This window comes from Danio rerio, chromosome 6 (genome assembly GCF_052040795.2).
Source record: "Danio rerio strain M-AB ecotype USA chromosome 6, GRCz13ab, whole genome shotgun sequence".
NCBI lineage: Eukaryota > Metazoa > Chordata > Actinopteri > Cypriniformes > Danionidae > Danio > Danio rerio.
Genome location: NC_141026.1, coordinates 56,785,252 through 56,807,500, shown reverse-complemented (window position 1 = coordinate 56,807,500; position 22,249 = coordinate 56,785,252). Strand labels below are relative to the sequence as shown.

At 33.5% G+C, this 22,249-nt stretch overlaps 4 protein-coding genes across 15 annotated transcripts in view; 3 read left to right on the top strand and 1 right to left on the bottom strand.

Moving 5' to 3' along the window:
* The window catches only part of nav1b (neuron navigator 1b), a 947,042-nt gene extending 941,331 nt beyond the window's left edge, over window positions 1-5,711 (bottom strand). For 2 of the 4 annotated variants that reach the window (XM_087258108.1, XM_087258109.1), the window contains exon 1: window positions 5,542-5,711. The gene's annotated coding sequence lies outside the window, so the exon portion shown is untranslated. The remainder of the gene's footprint in view (window positions 1-5,541) is intronic. The other 2 variants (XM_087258110.1, XM_087258107.1) reach the window with 1 other exon arrangement.
* The window catches only part of tnni1b (troponin I type 1b (skeletal, slow)), a 22,291-nt gene extending 13,246 nt beyond the window's left edge, over window positions 1-9,045 (top strand). For 2 of the 3 annotated variants that reach the window (XM_087255527.1, XM_087255528.1), the window contains 4 exons: window positions 1,809-1,898; window positions 5,551-5,727; window positions 8,557-8,676; window positions 8,788-9,045. In XM_087255527.1, coding sequence (XP_087111653.1) covers window positions 1,809-1,898; window positions 5,551-5,727; window positions 8,557-8,649 — 360 coding nt within the window. In that variant the 3' untranslated portion in view covers window positions 8,650-8,676; window positions 8,788-9,045. 3 annotated transcript variants of the gene reach the window in all.
* slc12a5a (solute carrier family 12 member 5a) overlaps window positions 1-22,249 on the top strand; it is a 2,560,186-nt gene that overhangs the window by 1,795,079 nt on the left and 742,858 nt on the right. The gene's annotated exons all lie outside the window — the stretch shown is intronic.
* Window positions 17,761-22,249, top strand: part of tnnt2b (troponin T type 2b (cardiac)) — a 35,268-nt gene continuing 30,779 nt past the window's right edge. For 2 of the 7 annotated variants that reach the window (XM_087258257.1, XM_087258256.1), the window contains exons 1-2: window positions 17,811-17,989; window positions 18,096-18,139. The gene's annotated coding sequence lies outside the window, so the exon portion shown is untranslated. Of the gene's footprint in view, window positions 17,990-18,095; window positions 18,140-22,249 lie in introns of all 7 variants that reach the window. The other 5 variants (XM_087258259.1, XM_087258254.1, XM_087258260.1 and 2 more) reach the window with 5 other exon arrangements.

Below are 22,249 nucleotides of genomic sequence, written 5' to 3'. Positions count from 1 at the left end.
CTCAGGCCAGGTTCACATCTACATAAACATGGGGGTTTTCAAAACTGCTGCCATCTATATGAATTTTCTCAATTCTCATTTGAACATCATGATTGTGAAGCAATTTGTGGGTATGGTCATACACAATAAATGCGCTGTATTGACCTTATTCTAAAATGCGGAAGTGCGCCTGTTTTCGCGATTGTCTTAGAACTTCCGATTCAGTCGCCTATGGGAGGAATGACTAGGAATAATAAACGACAGAAAATGGTCAAACTACTTGCTCAACAAACAAATGTTTGCATGACTACACAGACCAAGTAGCATAATATAATAAGAAAATATTAAATTGCAACATCAAGCAGCGTAACGAGCAGTTGTTAACGTCAAAAAATGAATGGAAGTGAATGTGACGGAAGTCGCGAGACAAAAAGATTCAAATGGCAGCGACCACTTGCCAGCTGAGAATAAGGTGAATACTGTAAATGCACATTACATTCATTCACTAACGCAGTATCAGGTAATTAACTAATTTTTGGACAACCCCTGGCTGTAAATTTTCCCTATATTAACAGTTGTCTGTATTTTTTAACCATGTTTTTTCATTTATTTCTGCTTTTGATATGCAGTGTATAACTTTGATCTATTAATATATTAATATATAATATATACATTAACAAATGTTGGTGTTGAAAAGTTGGAAAAAGTGACTTTTATTGACATTTTTAATAGTTTGAAGTGATATATTATTTGGGTTAATGTTGTAAGTTATGGTACTTTTTCCTATTTTACAGATTTATTTATATATAAATTTTTTTTTATTCTTTATTATAGTTTCAAAGTTCTACAATTCAATAAAGGTATTTATATATAAATTCAAAATCAAACAAAAAGTGCTTCAGGGGTAATATGTCAGTGCTCTTTGGATAAGTAATTAATGAAGACACAAAAAAATAAGAGTAAGGCATTTGAAAAGTAGGTGAAAAGGTTAAAAATATGGCCACAGCCATATCACCCTGCAGCCCAAGACTGGTCACTCACTGAAGCTAAGCAGGGCTGAGACTGGTCAGATCCTGGATGGGAGACCACATAGAAAAACTAGGTTGCTGTTGGAAGAAGTGTTAGTGAGGCCAGCAGGGGGCGCTCAACCTGTGGTCTGTTTGAGTCCTAATGCCCCAGTATAGTGAAGGGGACTCTATACTGTCAGTGAGCGCTGTCTTTCGGGTGAGATGTTAAACTGATTTCCTGACTCTCTGTGGTCATTGCACTTCTCGTAAAGAGTAGGGGTGTAACCAAATTCCCTCTATCGACACTTACCCATCATGGCCTCCCAATCATCTCCATTCACCGAATTGGCCGCATTACTGTCTCTCCACTCCCCCTATAGCTGGTGTATGGTGAGCGCGCTGGAGTCGTTGTCCTGTGGCTGCCATCGCATCATCCAAGTGGATTCTGCACACTGATGGTGGTGGTGGTGGTGTGGTGTGGAGAGACAATGATTGTGAAGCACTTTGGGTGCATGGTCATACACGATAAGTGCGCTATATAAATAGACATCACATTACAAAAAGCCTATTAACATGGCTAGTGTTTTAAAATACAGCACTATATTGTGCATCTACACAATTCTGCAAAACATGACTTCATTAGGGTGATCTAATGGGAGATGTAAAATGGGACAATATTTTTGGCAATTATCCCAAAAGTGCTATTATTTACCAATCTGTCCACTTCAAAATGTCAGTACATTACCCTCTGATACTGTCAATTTTCTATTTGATTTTTACATCATTAACTTTGTCTGGTACTGTATCTGTTCTCTCTTACAGGAGCTGTGTCGAGAACTACATGCTAAAATCGATGTGGTGGATGAAGAGCGATACGACATTGAGGCGAAAGTACTTCACAACACAAGAGAAGTAAAGCAACGGTTTAACCATTTATACAATATATGCTATCAACAATGCATCAGGTGTCAAGGAAAATTAAAAATCACTTATTACCCGACAATAGGAATAATGTGCCTCATATTCAATTTAAAAAATGCTATATGAAACATTTACTACATTGGTACACTTGTTCACCAACTTTGGTTTTATACTGTAGGTATTTTTCCTATAATTGAATTTGTTTTTTTTTAAAGGCAAATCAAACTTTACAATGTTTATTTTGCTTGCACACATAAACTTAGACTTTAAGTGAACAATTAATCTGTGAGTTAATCTACAGTTTGTTTTGGTAATCACTGCGTTTGGAGTGGTGGTGCTTCTTTGTTGACACCAGTTTGATGGCTTCAGCCACAATATTCTTAACCACAAACTTTTAACAGAAAGAAAGAAATCATACTGAAATAAAAGTGTCAGCAGCTTACAATTCACACAGACTTTAAAAAAAGATGAAACTAAAAAAAAAAAAAAAAAAAAAAAAAAAAAATCGAAATATGAAAAATATGGCTATAAAACACGGTCATATAGACTTAGCAAATGTGTTTAGAATTGGCTGAATAATCTACTGGCTCCAAATCAATGATATACAGCCTGATTGTAAAAGTTTGTCAAAATGTTGAGCAGTGTAGCAAGCATCATCGCCAATAGGTGGAGTGAGCATACTAGGAACACACACTTAATACACAGACACACTTCATTTAACATGTACACACATATCACCTACTGTATATACTATATAACTGCAGGTTAACTATGCTTATATAATAAATTTAACTGTTAAAAGCTATTATTGCTAGTTAAAGTTACCAGTGACTGATAAAATTATGGTAACTAATAACCTTAACTTTTCTGATTTTGATAATGCAATAATGTGCACCTATTAGGAAAGGCGCTATATAATTATTATTATTATTATTATTATTATTATTATTATTATTATTAAAAAGCTGCGTTCAAACAAAAAACATATTAACATATTAATAACATATTTCCCTCAGTTTTTTAAGCGGAATCAAATTAACCTTATGAGTCATTTGAATTTATATTAAGCTAACTTAATACATTAATTTTATGAGTGTCACTCATAAAATTAAGCTGGACCATGATTAATTTAGTTTAATACATTACAATTAAAGAAACAAGTCATGACTTATTGATCAGATTATTTTTTTACAGTGCAGACACACATGTGATTTTTATGCACCAATACCATAAAATTATAGGGCTATGACATTATGGAATTATTTATGTTCCCCTTAAAAGGACAGATGACCTTCCTCTAAATGCACTGGACTCATGTTTAAAGGATATTAAATCTTGGATTGCACTGAATTTTCTCCATTTGAATTATTCTAAGACCAAAGTGATGGTGTTTGGCGCCAGTTCCAACGTCGCTCATTCTGTACACCTAAATAATCTCGAAACTTTCTGTAAGCCAGAGATTGTGAACTTGGGTTTTAAAATGGATCCTGAACTAAAGCTTGAAAGCCAGATTTGGTCTGTTGTTCGCTCTAGCTTCTTTCAATTAAGACAACTAGCCAAAATTAAGCATGTTTTATCACACAAGCACTTTGAAACAGTGATCCATGCTTTTATAACCTCTCGCTTGGACTATTGCAATGCCCTTTATTTTGGGGTGAGTCAGTCTTCGATCACTCAACTGCAACTGGTTCAGAATGCAGCTGCACGTATTTAACTGGCACATGCAAATACGAGCACATCACCCCGATTTTATCTTCTCTTCACTTGCTGCCCGTGCATTTCAGGATCCATTTTAAGTTACTTTTACTTCTTTTTAAGTGTCTAAATAGTACTAGACCCCTTTACCTCTCTGAGCTTCTCTGTCCTTACACACCTTCTCGTTCGTTCAGGTCAACCGACCAGCTCCTCATGGGTGTGCCCAGGACCAGTCAAAAGCTCAGAGGGGATCGGGCTTTTGCTGTGGCTGCACCAAAATTGTGGAATGAGCTGCCGTTGTACATTAGACAAGGCTCTTCCATTACTGTTTTTAAATCTCTTCTTAAAACCCACCTGTTCAATTTGGCTTCAAGCACAGCGTGAGATGTTGACATTTTATGTTAATTTATTTGTATTTTAAAGTTTGTTTTACTCTTTGTTGTCAGCACTTTGGTCAACTGTGTTGTTTTAAAGTGCTTTATAAATACGTTGAATTGAATTGGAACATATTATAAGTTTATAGTACACAAATTCAGACTAATTTGCATGTGGTGGCGTTTTATGAAAAAAAAATTAATTTTAATTGAAACGTGTTTTAGTTATCACATCACTGAAAAAAAATATTTATTGGATTTACTAAGTAGGGTATATGCGGAAGTATGCTAAAGGACTTTTAGTTTGTCAGTAACCTGGGTTAATTACAAAATCGGCGCGTTTAAGGTCTGTTTTCTTTAAAAGTCAGCGATCTCCATTGGCTGAGTGATATCTGATATAAAGTGAGTCTCCGATTGTACAAGAAGCACTGTATCAGACTACATGTTCCCCCGCCATGTCTTTAAAATATGAACATTTATTCCCCCTATTATATTCAATGGTGTTTCTGCGCTAGCCTGCTAATCCTGAGGGAGTAAACGGCTTTTCGTTTCATTTTACACTTGAGCAACTTAATGAATGCCAAAGTCTATTTAACTGATTGTATTTTAATTACATTGCAACACTGCTGTAAAAGGAACCATATAAAATGGAAAAAAAAAACACATTAACTGAAGTTTATCAGTATGGGAAGAAACACTAGCTCTGCATATACCCTATTGTTTTCAAGTAGACTGGGTTGCAAACAATTTATATGGGCTGAATTAAAACAAACAAAAACTTGACGATTATTACATTTAATTTGCTTGTTTAATTTCAGCCCATATAAATTGTTTGCAAACAGTACCTTTAAAAAAAAATCTAGTAGATCTTATGATTTTTTTTTCAGGGTATGAGTGTTTGTTTGCTTTATATAGCACATTTGAAAACAACAAATGTTGGCCAAGATGGTTTACAAATCAATCGACACACAAAATCTATACTTGTACATGTAAACAAAATCTAAATACAATCAAATGCAAGAGACAGAAGACGACTTTTTGAATTAGATTTAAAAGCACCAAGACAAGAGTAGAACTGATACATAAAGACAAACCATTCCACAGCCAAGGGGCTGCAACAGAAATGTCCGGACTCCTTTTGATTTTAATCAAGTCTTGGAAACAACTAACTGAAACTGTTGTGCCTACTGAAGAGCTCACCAATGCAAGACCATTCAAACCTTTAAAAATAAATAACAAGAGCTTGTACTGGGATCCTAAATTGGACTGGGAACCAGTGAGGGGATGATCAAACTGGTGAAACTCTAGCAAAATTTTAAACCCTTTTGAACCAGCCGCAGGCAGACAATTGAAGCATGAGAAACTCCTGAATACAGAGAATTGCAACAGCCCAATCTAGACACAAAGACCTTAATAAAGGTTTCCAATTTAAGAAAGTTCTTCAGTTCTTCCCAAATTAAGCTCATCAGTTTGGAATGCTCGTTAGAATGCAGTTATGTAACAGATTTACATCAGACTCGAATTGCTCAACAGAAACTGGTGAATGATGAAGCATGTAAACAAACCTGTTGCAGATTAAGGATCTGAACATCAAAGTCCTGGATCTGAGGGGTAAATTCAAACGCCCCACCCTGAGGAGAGTCCGGGTGTCGGCCGACGCCATCCTGCGCTCCCTGCTGGGCTCCAAACACAAGGTGTCCATGGACCTCAGAGCAAACCTTAAATCTGTCAAGAAGGAAGACACAGAGAAGGTGAGCTGAGGGTCTATCTCGGCTAATAAGGCAGAGTTAATCTGTTTATTTAAATATCATTTTAATTTATTCTGATGCCCATTAGCAGAGCCAGACAGAATCTGCTGACATTTTTTGCTATATCTGTGCAGAATTTGTCAAAATAAATAAGTAAATAAATAAAAAATAAAAGTAAAAACAAATAAAAAAATATATAAATATAATAAAATAACATTATTTAAAATAAATTAACACATTTAATAATCAAATTTACAGTTATCTGAATGTTTTTGAGAGTATATGGTGAATAAAAACTTGACATGAAATTACTTTTATGGTTTACAGTTCAAACCCAATTATAGCCACTTTTTGGGTTAACAAAACAAGTCTCTCCTACAGTATATATACTTAAAGACAGTAAATATTACTTAAATATTTAGTTGTATATCATATATAAATATATATTTGAGAAAATATTAAGCTAATATGTTTGTTTTATTATTATAAATGTATTTTATTAGATTATTATTATTATTTAAGTTTAATAATTAAACAGACTTGATTGGCTAAAAAATTATAATCTGTATATTTGAGGTCGCAGACTGCTTGTGGGCCCATTAGACCCCGTTTTGGGGTCAACAATATTTAAAATACATTGTTCAATGCAAAAGAAAAATGTAATGCATGCATAAGAAAATTTAATGCATTCACACAGAGTAAAATTTACTGGGTTCAGAGAGTATTTGGTCCCTATAAGGCAAACAGGTCAGTAATAAGTAAGCTGCTGTTTATAGAGTTGCTTATTGATCGAGTTAATCTTCTGCTGAGATTTTGAGAGATTCAATGTATTATATTTGAGCTGATTTCATCTAAGGCTGGGACTGAAGTCAGTTTCTCTTCTGTGTTTGTTTATTAGCAGCAGATTTTCATTATCAGTCCTCAGTCATCACCCACTTAATCCTTTCATTGTCTCATTAACTTGAGTAACTTTAACTCGATTTAGAGAGGGACCAAATACTATTTAAACGGAGTAAATTTTACTCAGAGGATTTTACTGTGCACGCATTACAATACATGCCAACTTCACACTTTTTAATAACTTCAATAAAACATGTAACCTTATTTTTTTTTCTACAATTAATTTCCATACATAGTCCACTTAAACCAAATTCCCAGATGTGCCATAACTTAAAAGTAAATAAAAAGCCATTCTGACTAAATGATGGTTGTAAGAAATGTCATCATTTTTCAGCCCTAAACACATTTAAGAAAAACATTATTAGCATATTAGGGGGTAAAAATCTATCCTCTGTGGCTCGTCTAGTGGCACATTCATGTAAATAAATGGTCATTAGATTGCAATTGATTACAGTGATCCATTGAAATGTAAATCATTTCATGTTGACAACAATATTGCAGCAATCATTCGGTCCTCCACTTAAAGGGTATAGTTTATCTGAAATGTTAAATCACGATTTACTCTCCCTCAAGCGTTTCCAAATCTTTACGAGTTTCTTTCTTCTATTAAACCCTAATGAAGATACTTTGAAAAGTTGAAAACCTGAATCCACTGACTTCCATAGTGTCACAGTTGCACTTTCGCTGTAAAAAAGATTCAGCCAAACGCATACATTTATTTACACCAACACTTACATCAAGAACTGATCCATAGTCACACAGAGGAATGGTTACAATACAATACCAGAAGATAAACTGATAGTGCTTAGGGGTTTAAATAACAAGATTGACCTGATAACAAACAGGTGTGAGACACAGGTGGAACTATTAAATATTAACAAATGGCGGGAAAATGGAACAAAGGAATCACATGACATAACAAACACTACACATGGGAAAACTACGGTGGCTGAGAGAGCTTAACATGCTGTGTTTTAACATGCGATTACAAAAAAAACACCAGCAAATTAAGAAAAGATCTTCATCGGGTTGACAGCACACATGTTGCAAATCCTCACAATGCAAACAAATCAAGTAAAGGATTCACATGTTCTCACAACACTTGAAAATAAAATGGAAACACTACGGAAATGTTTCAAGGGGACACTTTTTTTAATAAAAGACATGGGAATCAGGATGTTAAAATACACAAAAAACCCACACCTTTCAAAGATCACCCAACAACATTACAACAATACAATGAAGCTATTTTTTACGTGTATGAGGATTTGCAGCAAGTGTGCTGTCGAACAGATGAAGATCTTTTCTTAATTTGCTGTTGTTGTTTTTTTTTGGAATTGCACGTGTTTTATTAAATTGCAGCACGTTTAGCTCTCTCGGCAACTGTGGAAAACACAAACACATGGAACACACCAAATAGTAAGATATAGTAGGATAAAAACAAATATTATGGAAGTCAATGGTTACAGTTTTTCAGCTTTCTTTAAAGTAACTTCTTTTGTGTTTGACAGAAGAACAAAAATCGGTCACACTTTATTTTGATGGTCCAATTGTTACATTGCATCTACATTTGAACTTAAATGGTTTGTTGTAATCAGTTTCCTCATTGATTTGTGTTACCTTAACTTTTCAAGATAAAAACAAATTTTATGGAAGTCAATTGTTACAGTTTTTCAGCTTTCTATAAAATATCTTCTTTTGTGTTCGACAGAAGATAGAACATCAAACCTGAAACCTGAAGAGAATTGAATGTGAAATCAGAATTTAAATGTTTAAAGTGAACTGTCCCTTTAAGAAAGAATGCATCCTATACATATATGTACCATGCAGACACTGAAGGGTTATTATCAGCTCTTTATTTTGCACTGTTTGTGTGCCTTACTTTTGTCATTTATTTTCCCAATTACGCTATATATGTGTATTTCTTTATAGGAAAAGACGGTGGAGGTCAGTGACTGGAGGAAGAATGTGGAGGCCATGTCTGGAATGGAAGGAAGGAAGAAAATGTTTGATGCAGCACAATAAACATCTGATCAAAATCAGCACCTGCGAGTATGCAAATGAATACTAGCATATGCTCAAAACTTTATTTACTAAGGTTTCTTCATGTGAAATTTGGTTGTAGATGCAGAACAAAACAAGGAATTTCTTATCTTTTCACAGGAAACCAGAGAAGGATGAAGAAAAAAACGGAGACAATGCTAATTCAAAATGCATTATCTAATATCGAAAGTCATTTATCCACCTTTGTTCAAGTGCCTCAAATCCATATAAGATATAGAAACACATATACATACTTTCTTTAAATACAAAGATATTTGCCAGTGTGTTCAGTAAACTACAAAAAAGTAGGCCTTTTTAAGTTCACGTTACACTATTAGTGTTGGTTGTACTGTCAATAAATTGTGTAATCTGCAGATATTCGCCATTTCATGTGAATGTTTGTTCTGTCTGCACTACACATGATTATTAATGTCTAAAGCTGATAATGTTTTGGGGAAAAAGCAATGATAAAGCAAATTAACTGGAAATCCAATGCACTAATAAAAATATAAGGTAGTGATAAGGTTCATCAGAAGAAAAAAGTCATTACTGTAAATCCATTTGTCATTTCATGTGAATGTTTGTACTGTATCCTCCTCTACAGTCAAATATTTGATAAGCAGTTTAGTATGAGAATAATAATCTTACAGGAGTTTAGTCACTAATAAAATGATTAATACATATAAATGATAAGCAAATAAACCAAGTGGTACTCACTGCAGAGCCATTTGGGCAGAGCTGAGCTCCAGAAAGGGGGAGCTTAAGCTCTAGCTCCTCCTTCCTTGCGCTTTTTCTACATGTGATGTCACACTGTGGGTTGGGGTGAGTGTACGCATTAAAACAGCTTATAGGAGGAGGAGTTGGAGCTCAAGCTCCCCCTTGCTGGAGCTTAAGTGGCTCTGCTGCAAGCAGTGTCTCAAATAAACTGTCTTCACACACACACACACACACACAAAAAAAAGTCTACATTCTGAAGAATGTTCTGGAAAATGGAGGCCTAAGCAGTTTAGTAAGAGTTAAATAAGTTATTATTATAGCAGTTTAGTGACTAATAAAATGATGAATACTTATAATGATAAGCAAATACACTGTAAACTGTGTCTTCATTAAAAATAAATAAATAAATAAAATCAATTAAATAAAAAAAACGAGCCTCGGCTCAGTTGGCGTTTCTGTGTGGAGTTTGCATGTTCTCCCTGCGTTTGTGTGGGTTTCCTCCGGGTGCTCTGGTTTCCCCCACAGTCCAAAGACATGCGGTACAGGTGAATTGGGTAGGCTAAATTATCCGTAGTGTATGAGTGTGTGTGAGAATGTGTGTGTGGATGTTTCCCAGGGATGGGTTGCGGCTGGAAGGGCATCCGCTACGTAAAAACGTGCTGGATAAGTTGGCGGGTTATTCTGCTGTGGTGACCCAGGATTAATAAAGAGACTAAGCCGAAAAGAAAATGAAAGAATGAATGAATTAAAAATATTTTTAAAATATACATTTGGAAGTAGGTCAAAACCACAAGTGTATACAGTATGCAACTGCACAACAATGATGGTGATTCAAAAGTATATGTTTTGTTGGGCCGAAGCTCGTTATATTTTTGACGTCAGTTGCAGATCAGAGGGAGGGGGGTGGGGGGCGCAAATCGAGACCCAGCAGTTTGAGACCTAGTTAACACTGAATTTATAACAGCTAAGAACGCTAATAACATGATGCAGAGCAAACTGCCGACATTTAAAAAAATTATTATTACTGCTTGTTCAAACTACTTAATTAAAATGAGCTAAAACAACTCGATTTTTAAGGTTTTTTTGAGGACAACTTAATTGTTTTATGTTCAATCAACTTAAATGTGTAACAATGATGAAGTAACTTAATCTATTTGTGTTAGGACAACAAGGAAGTTTGTGGAACCCTGCATTTTTTTTACAGTGTATGTTCTGGAAAACAACTTAAGTGATTTAAAGTGATTATATTTTCTCAAAGTGTTACAGATGTGCATTTAATATTGTATTTTTAGTTTGAGCACTAGGAAATAAAACCAGCAGGCGATGAAGAAACCGGTGGTCATACTCTTTTCGGTTGCTAGAGGGCAGTGTCTACTACACAATTAATGTACAGCCTATCAAAAGTCTTTGTTTTATAAACTGCAGGACTTATTTGAAGCATCCAGAACCACTCATACAATAAAGAGGTGCGATTAGTAAACTTCTTAAACTAAACGCTAGCATAATTTTAATGTGCTTCTCAGAAATATGTTAAAAATACTGTGACATAGAAAACGTTTTAATCAAGATTAATTATTATACATTTTTTAAATGCAAATTGCTTGTAGTTATGCTTACTACTTTATTTTTTAGCTTTATAAATATACATTAATTATTAATAAGGGTACAAATCAATATTATTATGCTCTAAATTTATATTGCTTCATGCTTACTACTTTATTTTTAGATTATAAGATTGGTAACACTTTATTTTGATGGCCCATTTGAGTATTATTCCTTCAACAGACATTCAACTGACTATAAGAAACTTTGCAAGTACATGTCAACTTACACTAACCCTAACACTAACAGTCTACTTATAACCTAATGATAATTAGTTGGCATGTAGATGTGCTGTAACTTAAATTTAACAAACAGACCATTAAAATAAAGTTAAATTCAATTTAATTCACCTTTATTTGTATAGCGTTTATTACAAATGTAGATTGTGTCAAAGCAGCTTCACAAAAAAGATCATAGTAAATTGAAACAGTTTAGTTCAGTATTAAGTTTTTAAGTTCAGCTCAGCTCAGTTCAGTGGGGTTTATTAGTCACTATTGAGGGCCTGAACACTGAACAGCAAATCCATCAATGCATAGTTCTACCGATCCCAAACCATGCAAGCTAGTGGCGACAGCGGAGAGGGAAAAAAAAACTTCACCAATTGGCGAGAGTGAAGAAACCTTGAGAGAAATGTGTGACCCATATGGCTGGTAGTTATGCTTACTACTTTACTTTTTTTCAATATAGCCTATGTCAATCATTAATACATGTACAAATCAATATTATTATAAACATTCTAAGTTCATATGGCTTGAAGTTATGCTTTCTATACTATACTTTTTAGGTTTTATAAACATTCAATCATTTATTTTCCTTCGGCTCAGTCCCAGCGGAATGAACCACCTTTATAAACATATTTTAATTACTAATACATGCACAAATCCAAGTCCAGTTAAAGGTATTTTTCATGTTATAAGAATCATACCTAAATAAAAAATGTAGTATATATACAGTAGTATAATTATAGCAAAGATTATAGATAATATGTAAATAGTAAACCAAGTATGATAAGGGAAAACACTGTAAAAAAAAATTAAGACAAAAAGTCAAAACAAAATTAATTTATAAACGTATTTTAATTAATTGCTCAGGTTTTGGCTTTTTTTTAAGTCATACAAAGTTTTACTTTATATTTTTAGTAAGTTTGATTGATGCAAGTTGGGATGACTAGAAGAGTTCATTCGGTAAAACTAAAGATAGCAAGAAGTTTTTTACATTATACAATTATACTAAAACTCACTGAAAGAATACTTCAAAATGTACTTGTGAAATGAATAAAATGAATAAAAATACCAGTGTCCAAACTGCCTTATAATGGTAGACAAACAAAAAATTTAGTTGTGTACTTAAAGTTTACCGTTAAGGTATTCTTAAAAGCACACTATCATGAAGTAAAAAGTGTTCAATAGTCCCTAATAGAATGGAGAAAGTACTAATATACCACATCAAAACATTGTTATTATACTTAAAATAGTCTACTTTACTTTAAATACTGCTTTTGTAAAGATGTGAGAATAAGCTACACAAAAAGAAAGTAGAGTGAATGTAAAATAATTGATTGTGGGATAACATCAAAGCCAAAACTATTCATCCAAAACAGCTAAATACCAGTTAAGATAAATATTGCTCACAAAAAAGTGAGGTCAGGGTTTAAAAAAGGTCAAACATCTGACTCCTAATCGACCGACTCTCCCTATTTTCCACTGGAGAAAGTTGTTGCACATTCATGACTCACAGGCAGACTATGATTAGCCTTTCTGTCCTTCACTTTACCCCGGTATTGACTGTAACATAATGCGGTTTTATTCTAGTGCTGAAGTTTCCTCAGGATTAACCATCTGAATAGTGTTTTCATCCTGGTTAAATTCTGCATTCGTTGATTCATTGTACTGAGTCTTTTCATTTGTCTGTCTTTTATTAATCGATTTGGAAAATAACCTGAATTCAGAGTGTTTTTTCCCCTTGAACAGGCAAGTGAGGACAAGAAGAGAGCCTTCATATGACAATACCAATACGTCTCAACTCTAGCAATGCTATCTAACATTTAGATATTTATGTTGTGTTTTTTTATATTAAATATCGTAAATATCGATTTACACTTTCATTCAAAACACTGGGAAGATTAGGTAAGAAAGAGCATAATGAGCCATTGAATTTTACATAGAAAATAAGGCACACCTAAATTAGTGACGTGAATTTAATGTTCAGGTCAATTAGATGTTGTATTTTATTCATTTGTCAGGTTTTGTCTTTAAACTGCTCCTGTGTGTTGGATTAGGTTTTTACACATCTCATTCAAAGCTTTCTGTTGTTGTTGTTTTTTTGGTGTGATTTCTGAATGTTGCTGTAAAATTACTGACATTTTTCAGTGTAGTGATATGAAATTGTGTTGTGCTCAAAACCTGCCGGAACTACTTTAGAGTGCATTTATGAGCAATATCACACGAGTAGCAGAGCGATATGTTAAGTATATATATATATATATATATATATATATATATATATATATGTGTGTGTGTGTGTGTGTGTGTGTGTGTGTGTATATATATATATATATATATATATATATATGTGTGTGTGTGTGTGTGTGTGTGTGTGTGTGTGTGTGTATATATATATATATATATATATATATATATATATATATATATATATATATATATACTTAACATATCGCACTGCTACTCGTGTGATATTGCTCATATATATATATATATATATATATATATATATATATATATATATATATATATACACACAATAATATAAACAATAATATAATAAATACTAAATATCTAATATCTAAATACTAAAAAAAATCAGTTTGCAATAATATTTCACAATTATACTGTTTTAACTGCATTTTGTGATGGCAAGGTATTGGCATAACTAATTTAACAAATAAAATTAATAATAATAAAAACATTAAGAAACCATTGAGCAAATATCACACCACCTTATAAATGCCCTTTAATTTAATTTAGTATTCATACAGTTATTCCGTTTTTATTTTTAAAAACTGTATTAAAGTCAATATTATTATCCCCCTTAAGAAATATTTTAGAACAACTGTTATACAGTGACTTGCCTTATTACCCTTACTTGCCTAATTAACCTAGTTAAGCTTTTGAATGCCACTTTAAGCTGAATACTAGTATCTTGAAAATTATCTACTCAAATATTATGTGCTGTCTTTATGGCAACGGTGGTTGGTAACAGAAACCAGTCTTTATGGTAACAGAAACCAGTTATTAGAAATGAGTTATTAAAGCTATTATGTTTAGAAATATGTTGAAAAAGTATTCTTCAAAAAGAGGGCTAAGAATTTTGAAAAAAAGCATTAAATAAAAAAAAAAAACATGAAAATAAACCTAATTTAAAAGAGTTTTCTTATAATATCTGCTTTTGAAGTGTATAATTGCACGTCTGTCATTATCTGAGCCTTCTGAAATCAAAGAAAGATCCAGCGCAGTGAAGAAAAGCAGAGATTTACCAGCGGCTCATATTACTCATTACAGACAGTACAGTTACTCACTGAATATGGCGGATTAGAGAATGTCATCATGATAAACTCCCTGTGACCCTTCAGACAGCAGCAGAAGTGAGCCACAGGTCAGCGTTTATGAGTGTTTATGAGTTCTGCACAGACAGATTTCAAAAGTAAAAGTGTAAAAAACTTGATTCAATAAACTTTTATGACTAATTATGATAAATAGTGACTGTAAAAGATGTTTGAATAATATGCAGCTATGGAAAATATCAATAGACAATTTCGGAATGATCGGTTTTACTGGATTTTCATGAACCACAGACACATACAGCATCTGTCTTACACAGTGGTTGCCCTTCTAGCTGCAACCCAGCACTGGGAAACACTCATACACTTTCACATTCGCACACTACGACCAATTTAGTTTATTCAATTCACCTATAGCGCATGTGTTTGGACAGTGGCAGAAACCGGAGCATCTGGAGGAAACCCACAATAACACTGGAAGAACATGCAAACTCCACACAGAAATGCCAACTGACTCAGCCGGGAACTGAACCAGCGACTGTCTTGCTGAAGGAGATTGTGCTAACCACTAGCCCAGCTACTAAATATTTTCAGACAAAAAAATATCCATGAACAATGATTAAATATTTTTCGAAAACATTATTAAAGACCACATTGCTTATAATGAACATTCTGTTACTGAGGGAATGTTTACACAAAACTTTAAGAGAACCTTGCCAGAACATTCTGAAAACATCCCCTGACATCTGAGATTAAGGAACATTCCATCTTACTATTTTGCAAACATCTAAGCAAGTTGCAACATTTATAAAACATTAAACACGAACGCTCATGATAATGCTTTTTAGCAACATTTTGATCATATTTAAAGGGATAGTTCACACAAAAATGAAAATGTCCCTACAATTTTTGACATTTATGTGATTATAAACATTCATGAATTTCTTTTTGTGTATTGTTGTTGTTGAACACAAACAATTTATATAATCTGAAGAATGCTGAGAAAAAAAAGAAAAAAAAAATAGCCAATAGAAGTCATTACAGAAGTTCGAACAGTTTTGTATTGTTTTAATGCCAATAATTAAAACTACTGTGCATCTGGAAAGTATTGATAGCACTTCACTTTTTCCACATTGTTTTTATGTTACAGCCTTATTCCAAAACGGATTAAATTCATTTATTTCCTTAACATTCTACACACAATACCCCATAATGACAAGGTGAAAAAGAGTTTTTGAAATTGTTGCAAATTTATTAAAAATAAAAAACCTGAAAAATCACATGTACATCAGTATTCACAGCCTTTGCCGTGAAGTTTTGAATTGTTCAGTCAGTCTGAGCTCCAGCGTTCTTCTGTGAAGAGAGGTGAACTTTACAGAAGGATAACCATCTGTGCAGCAATCCACCAATCAGGCCTGTATGGTAGATTGGCCAGACGGAGGCCACTCCACGCCTGGAAATTGCCAGAGGGCATCTGAAGGACTCTCAGACCATGAGAAACAAAATTCTTTGGTTTGAAGAGACTAAAATTGAACTCTTTAAAGTGAACTCCAGGTGTTACGTTTGGAGAAAACCAGGCAACGCTCATCACCTGGCCAATAGCATCATGCTGTAGGGATGTTTTTCAGCAGCAGGAACTGGAGAACTAGTCAGGATAGAAGGAGATAATACAGCAGATACATCCTGAATAAAACCTGCCAAAATATCAATGGAGTGGCTTCACAACAACTCGGGTAATGTACTTGAGCGGCTCAGCCAGAGCCCAGATCTAAATCCTATTAAACATCTCTGGAGAGATCGGAAAATGGATGTACACTGGTGCTTCCCATCTAACCTTATAGAGCTTGAGAGGTACTGCAAAGAGGAATAGGCAAAAAATCCCAAAGACAGGTGTGTCAAGCTTGTGGCATCAAATTCAAAAAGACTTGAGGCTGTAATCGCTGCCTTATTGGTCTTGTGGGTTTCTACCAGTAATATTTTACCTATTTTGTAATGATTACATCCAAAAGACAAATATTATTCCCACCTAAATGTAATTTAATTCAATATTATATACAGTTGAGGACAGAAATTTTAGCCCAGCATGTGAAATCTTATTAATTTTTTTAGGTCACAAGTGCTCTGGAGAGAATTTTTGCAACACATTTCTAAGCATAATAGTTTTAGAAACAAATAAATTTTATTGTGTTTTTGAAAAAAAAAACAAGGTACATTACATTGCAGATATTCCGTAGCAAATATATTTTTGTTTAGTTTTTATTTTCTTTTTTTTTTTAAATCACAAACTAATTTAAGATAAAAAAAAGTTGCGTAACAAAAAATTTATAAGAAAAAGAAATAAAATAAATTAATTAAATAAGTCACATAAATTAAATAAATAAATAAAATTTAAATAAATAAACAAACAAGTAAGTAAATGAATTGAAAAGGCTAAATTTGCCGTAGTGTATGTGTATGAATGCAAGAGTGTATGTTTCTCAGAGATGAGTAAAACATATGAACACACAATTGAACACACATTCGAGTGTGGCAACCCCAGATTAATGGAAATAAATGAAATAAAATAAAATAAAATAAATTAAATTAAATTAAAAAATAAGTAAAATAAAAAAAATAAATAGAAATAAATAAAAGTAAAAAAATAAAATTTAATTAAATAAATAAATTTATAAAAAATAAAATAAAAATTTAATTACGCAAGCAAATAAATAAAAGATAATAAATGTAATAAATAAATAAATATAATAAATAAATATACATAAATTTTCCCAGTAATGGGTTGCAGCTGGAAGGGCATCCGCTGCGTGAAAACTTGCTGGATAAGTTGGCGGTTCATTCCGCTGTGGCGACCCCAGAATAATAAAGGGACTAAGCTGACAAGAAAATTAATGAATGAATGATTGAATGAATATACATAAATATATTAAATCAATAGTTGTTCTGCAGCCAATTAGAAAGTATATATTTTTAAAGAGAACTAATATTATTGACATTAGCAGTTTTAAATTTTTTTAAGCCAAAGTAAAAGAAATAGGACTTTCTCTAGAAGAAAAGTATTACTATATGCTGTGTAATGTGAATGTTTTCATGATATTTGTCTTGCTCCATTAAACAGCACTTGGCAAATAATTTGAAAAAGAATTGGAATTTCACAGGATTTTAAATTTTTAAATATTTTTAATAATAATTCTGTCCTCACCTGTATCATCACTCCAAAACAAGCTCTGAAATCATCATACAAGCACACACACACAGTTGTCAGCCGATCTATTAATAAACACAATGCACCACTACAGAGAATGTCTTCGACTATTGTTCATGTATGTGTTCACGTGTGCATGTTTGTGTATTGGCAGCTTATAAAACGCCACATATAGTGTCATGTGATCTTCAGATAACTTATATATCAGTGGGTTTCGGCTTCAACAGCAAACAGCCTTCAGAAACACAGTGGAAAATAACACCATCTGTCTGAGCCAAAACCAGGTAAGACCATCATCTGCATGTCTCCAGCGTAAGCATGATGTTTTTAAGTGGTAATTGCTGTAAAAGCTGACTGATTCCTTTGTAAAATACTGTATGTATGAAGCAGGTCATCATCTAAACATGTCAGAGGGCGTTGAGTATGAGTAAGTTGTTAAAGATGATTTTCATATGAATATGCATGCAAGTTTATCCGGAGCTTGATCAATCAAGCATTTATGTAAATAATCCTCCTTTTTTTTTTTTTTTTGCTTTTTCATCCAGAAAGCAAGAGGGTGAGTTTTTATCTTCTGTAAATAAAAAATCTGCATTGATTCAGGCTGGTCAGGTCTAAAACTTAGAATATTGTCTATAGAGGCAATGATAATTTCATACAAAATACATACAATATTCAAAATATACTGTTAAAATGGAAATAATTTATAAGCAATATTTTTATTTAGATAAAAAAAATGTTGACATAAAGCGTACTGAATTCTAACATAAAAGTCATAATATGACAGAAAAAAGTTACAATTATGACATTAAAACTATTAGAGAGAAAAGAAGTGAAAAGTAAAAGAAAGTGAAAAAATAAGTCATATACCCCACATGGAAAGAACCTATATGAGGATATATGCGCATACAGTTGAAGTCAGAATTATTAACACCCCTGAATTATAATTTTTTTCCCCACTTTCTGTTTAACGGAGAGAATATGTTTTTTTTCCATTACATTTCTAAACATAATATTTTTAATAACTCATCTCTAAAAACTGATTTATTTTATCATTGCTATGATGTTAATAAAAATTATTTGACAGCTTAAAGCTTAAAGTGCAATTTAAAGGCAAGGCAAGGCGACAAAAAAATTATAATAATTTTGACCTCAAAGTGGCTTTAAAAAAATTAAAAACTGCTTTTATTCTTGCCGAAATAAAACAAATAAGACTTTCTCTAGAGAAAAAAAATATTATCAGACTTACTGTGAAAATATCCTTTCTCTGTTTAACATCTTTTTGGGAAATATTTAAAAAAAGAAAAAATAATTAAAGGAGGGCTAATAAATCTGACTTCAATTGTATGTGAAACCAGTATATATGCACATAGTTTTGTTTGCTAAAGTAAATGATAATTTTACCATTAAAAAGTCATAGTGATGACAAGAAATTTTTACCTTTTATGAAATCCCATTTCTGTCATGAGATTTTAAAATATAAATCAGACTGTGGTAAATAATTACTGACAAAAGTCAAAATCAAATTAAGAGATTAAAGTCATTAGACAAAGTCAAAGAGATTACACTGAGGTTAACAGTCATTATGACAAAGAGTCACTTTTGTTATAATTCTGACTTTTAAAGGAATATTTTCACTTACATGTCATACTTTGGACTTTTGTTATAATTATCATTTTATGATACTTTTTTTTCTTCTGTGGCAGAAATGGGGTTTCACACATTTCTCATTTTTATTCATATTTTAAGACAATAATCTTTATAATTTTATACCTCAAGGTTTTTATAGTATACTTCTGTTTTATGTAATGTAATTATTGTGATTTATTAAAGTATATTCTAACTATACGCACTGTAAAAACATTATATGATCAATATGTCATGACAACATATGTTTTTAGGTTAATTATAACTTATTAAACTAAACTGTTTCCAATACTGGGTTGCAGCTGGAAGGACATCCGCTGCGTAAAACATGCTGGAATTGTTGGTGGTTCATTGCACTGTGGCGATCTCTGAAATAGAGACTAAGCCAAAGAAAAATGAATGAATGAAACTAAACTAATCATATTTTCAACTAAAGTTTTTAAGCTACACATTTAAGTCAGCTTAAGTTTAATTGACTCATATGGTTAATTTGACCCAACTTAAACATTTAAGGCAACCTCTATATGTTTATAGATTGCTTCCCCACACAAATATATGGCTAACCTACTGTTTTTTGTGCATGTGTGGGTGTGTATGGGTGTGTAATAGTAATTTAAATTTAATGAATGCATTGTGGTGGTTTAATTTAACAGTTAATATTCCTATCTATGTTTTTGCATGAACATACAAACAATATTATTTAAAGAAACCAATATTTAAAGGCACTTGACATATTACACACACTGTTAACTATTTCCTGTAGAACTTGCAAGGCTAGGCAAGGCAAGGCAAGGCACGTTTATTTATATAGCACATTTCATACACAGTGGCAATTCAAAGTGCTTTACATAAACAGGAATAAAAAAGACAAGTTTAGGAAAATAAAATGCAGACAATAAAAATTATTAAAAACAGATAAAAACAAATTAAAATGAGTTAAAATAGGTTATAAAAGAATGAAAAAGAAAACGAAAAACATAATAGTGCGATCTGTCGGACGCAGCACAGTGCTCATTCAGTAAAGGCACAGCTAAACAGATGTGTTTTCAGTCTTGATTTGAATGTGCCTATGTTGGAGCACATCTGATCATTTCTGGAAGCTGATTCCAGCAGCGAGGGGCATAGTGGCTGAAGGCAGATTCACCCTGCTTAGACTGAACTCTTGGAACTTCTAGTTTATATGATCCTAAAGATCTGAGTGATCTGTTAGGTTTGTATTCAGTGAGCATATCTGTGATGTATTGAGGTCCTAGGCCATTTAGTGATTTATAGACCAGTAATAATACTTTAAAATCTATTCTGAATGTAACTGGCAGCCAGTGTAGAGACCCGAGGACAGGTGTGATGTGCTCTGATTTCCTGCTTCTGGTCAGAATTCTGGCTGCAGCATTCTGGATGAGCTGCAAGTGTCTGACTGTCTTTTTGGGAAGGCCAGTGAGGAGTCCATTACAGTAATCCACCCTGCTACTGATAAAAGCATGAACAAGTTTCTCTAAATCTTCACTAGAAACAAAGCATCTGATTCTTGCTATGTTTTTGAGATGATAGTATGCTGATTTACTGACTGCTTTGACATGACTGTTGAAACTCAGATCTGACTCCAGCGTCACACCAAGATTCTTGACCTTATTTTTTGTCGTTTGACCTTTAGAGCCTAGGTATGCATTCACCTTGAGAACCTCATCTCGGTTCCCAATAACTCATTGGCAGCAGTTCGGCAGCAACTTACCAATCAATTACGGCAAAAATACGGTATTTACATTTACAACACCATTTCTCTTGCTTTATATGCATTTACAAAATTGTATGCAAATAGCAAAGAATTTTGGCCCACATTTGGCATAAAGCTGGCACAGCTGGCATTCATCTGGCACTGGCATACAGCATGTGGGCCAAACATGGCCCGGTTTTAGCAGAGGTGGCACCGTCTTTAAGGCAGCACACAAGATTTGAGCCAGATGTCAAATGTAGTATTTGGCCCAGATGTTAAAAACTGTAGGACGGATAAGTTTGGCCTATCTTGACCCACATTTACAATACATTTTCATTATGAGTAAAGAAAAAAAAAAAACTCTACCAATAAGGTTTCTGCCAATAGCACGCTCATAGCGCAACTAAACTGAAACGCTTCATGAGTTTATCAGTTTATCAGTCTCTGAAGAAGTTCAGTTGTGCTTCATCTAAAACTCCACATTTATAATTCTCTTAGTGGCTGACATTATCTTCAGCAGATATGATGTTAAATCTCTAAGTGAAGTTTATTCATAAACTAATTTCGAGAGGATTACATGATTATGATTGAACATTAGCATGCATGATCCACCAATCAGGCCATTCCTAACCTACTATAAAGAGCCAGGGTTTTTCATTACAGTCATCTTCGATTTGAAGAATCCCCCCTTCCACCCCTACCTCTTCACCTTTCTCTAAATAGGGCGATATGGTGGCCCATTGATTAGCACTGTTGCCTCACAGCAAGAACATCACCGGTTCTAGTCCTTAACAGGCCGGCGGTCGTTTCGGTGCGTAGTTTTGCATGTTCTTCCCGTGCTCGCGTGGGTTTTCCCCGGGTCCTCCAGTTTCCTCCCACATTCCAAAAACATGCACAACAAGTGAATTGATCAATCTAAATGTTGCACTAAAGTCAATCTCTCAACCTGTAGCATATCTTTTCATAGCATTCAAATCTTTAGTCATCAATTTTTATCAAGGGGGGAGTTGTCGAGATCTACCTGAGCTCAAGGCTCCCCTGTCGCCCTGCAAACAGGAGGGAGCCCAGGGCTCAAGGACCTTGAGCTCAGGGCTCTCTCCCGGGACAGCATGCCAAACTTGCTTATAATCAATCATCAGCTAAGTGTGAACTCTTGAATGGCAGACGGCTGCTTCTCACTCAGGGCTGT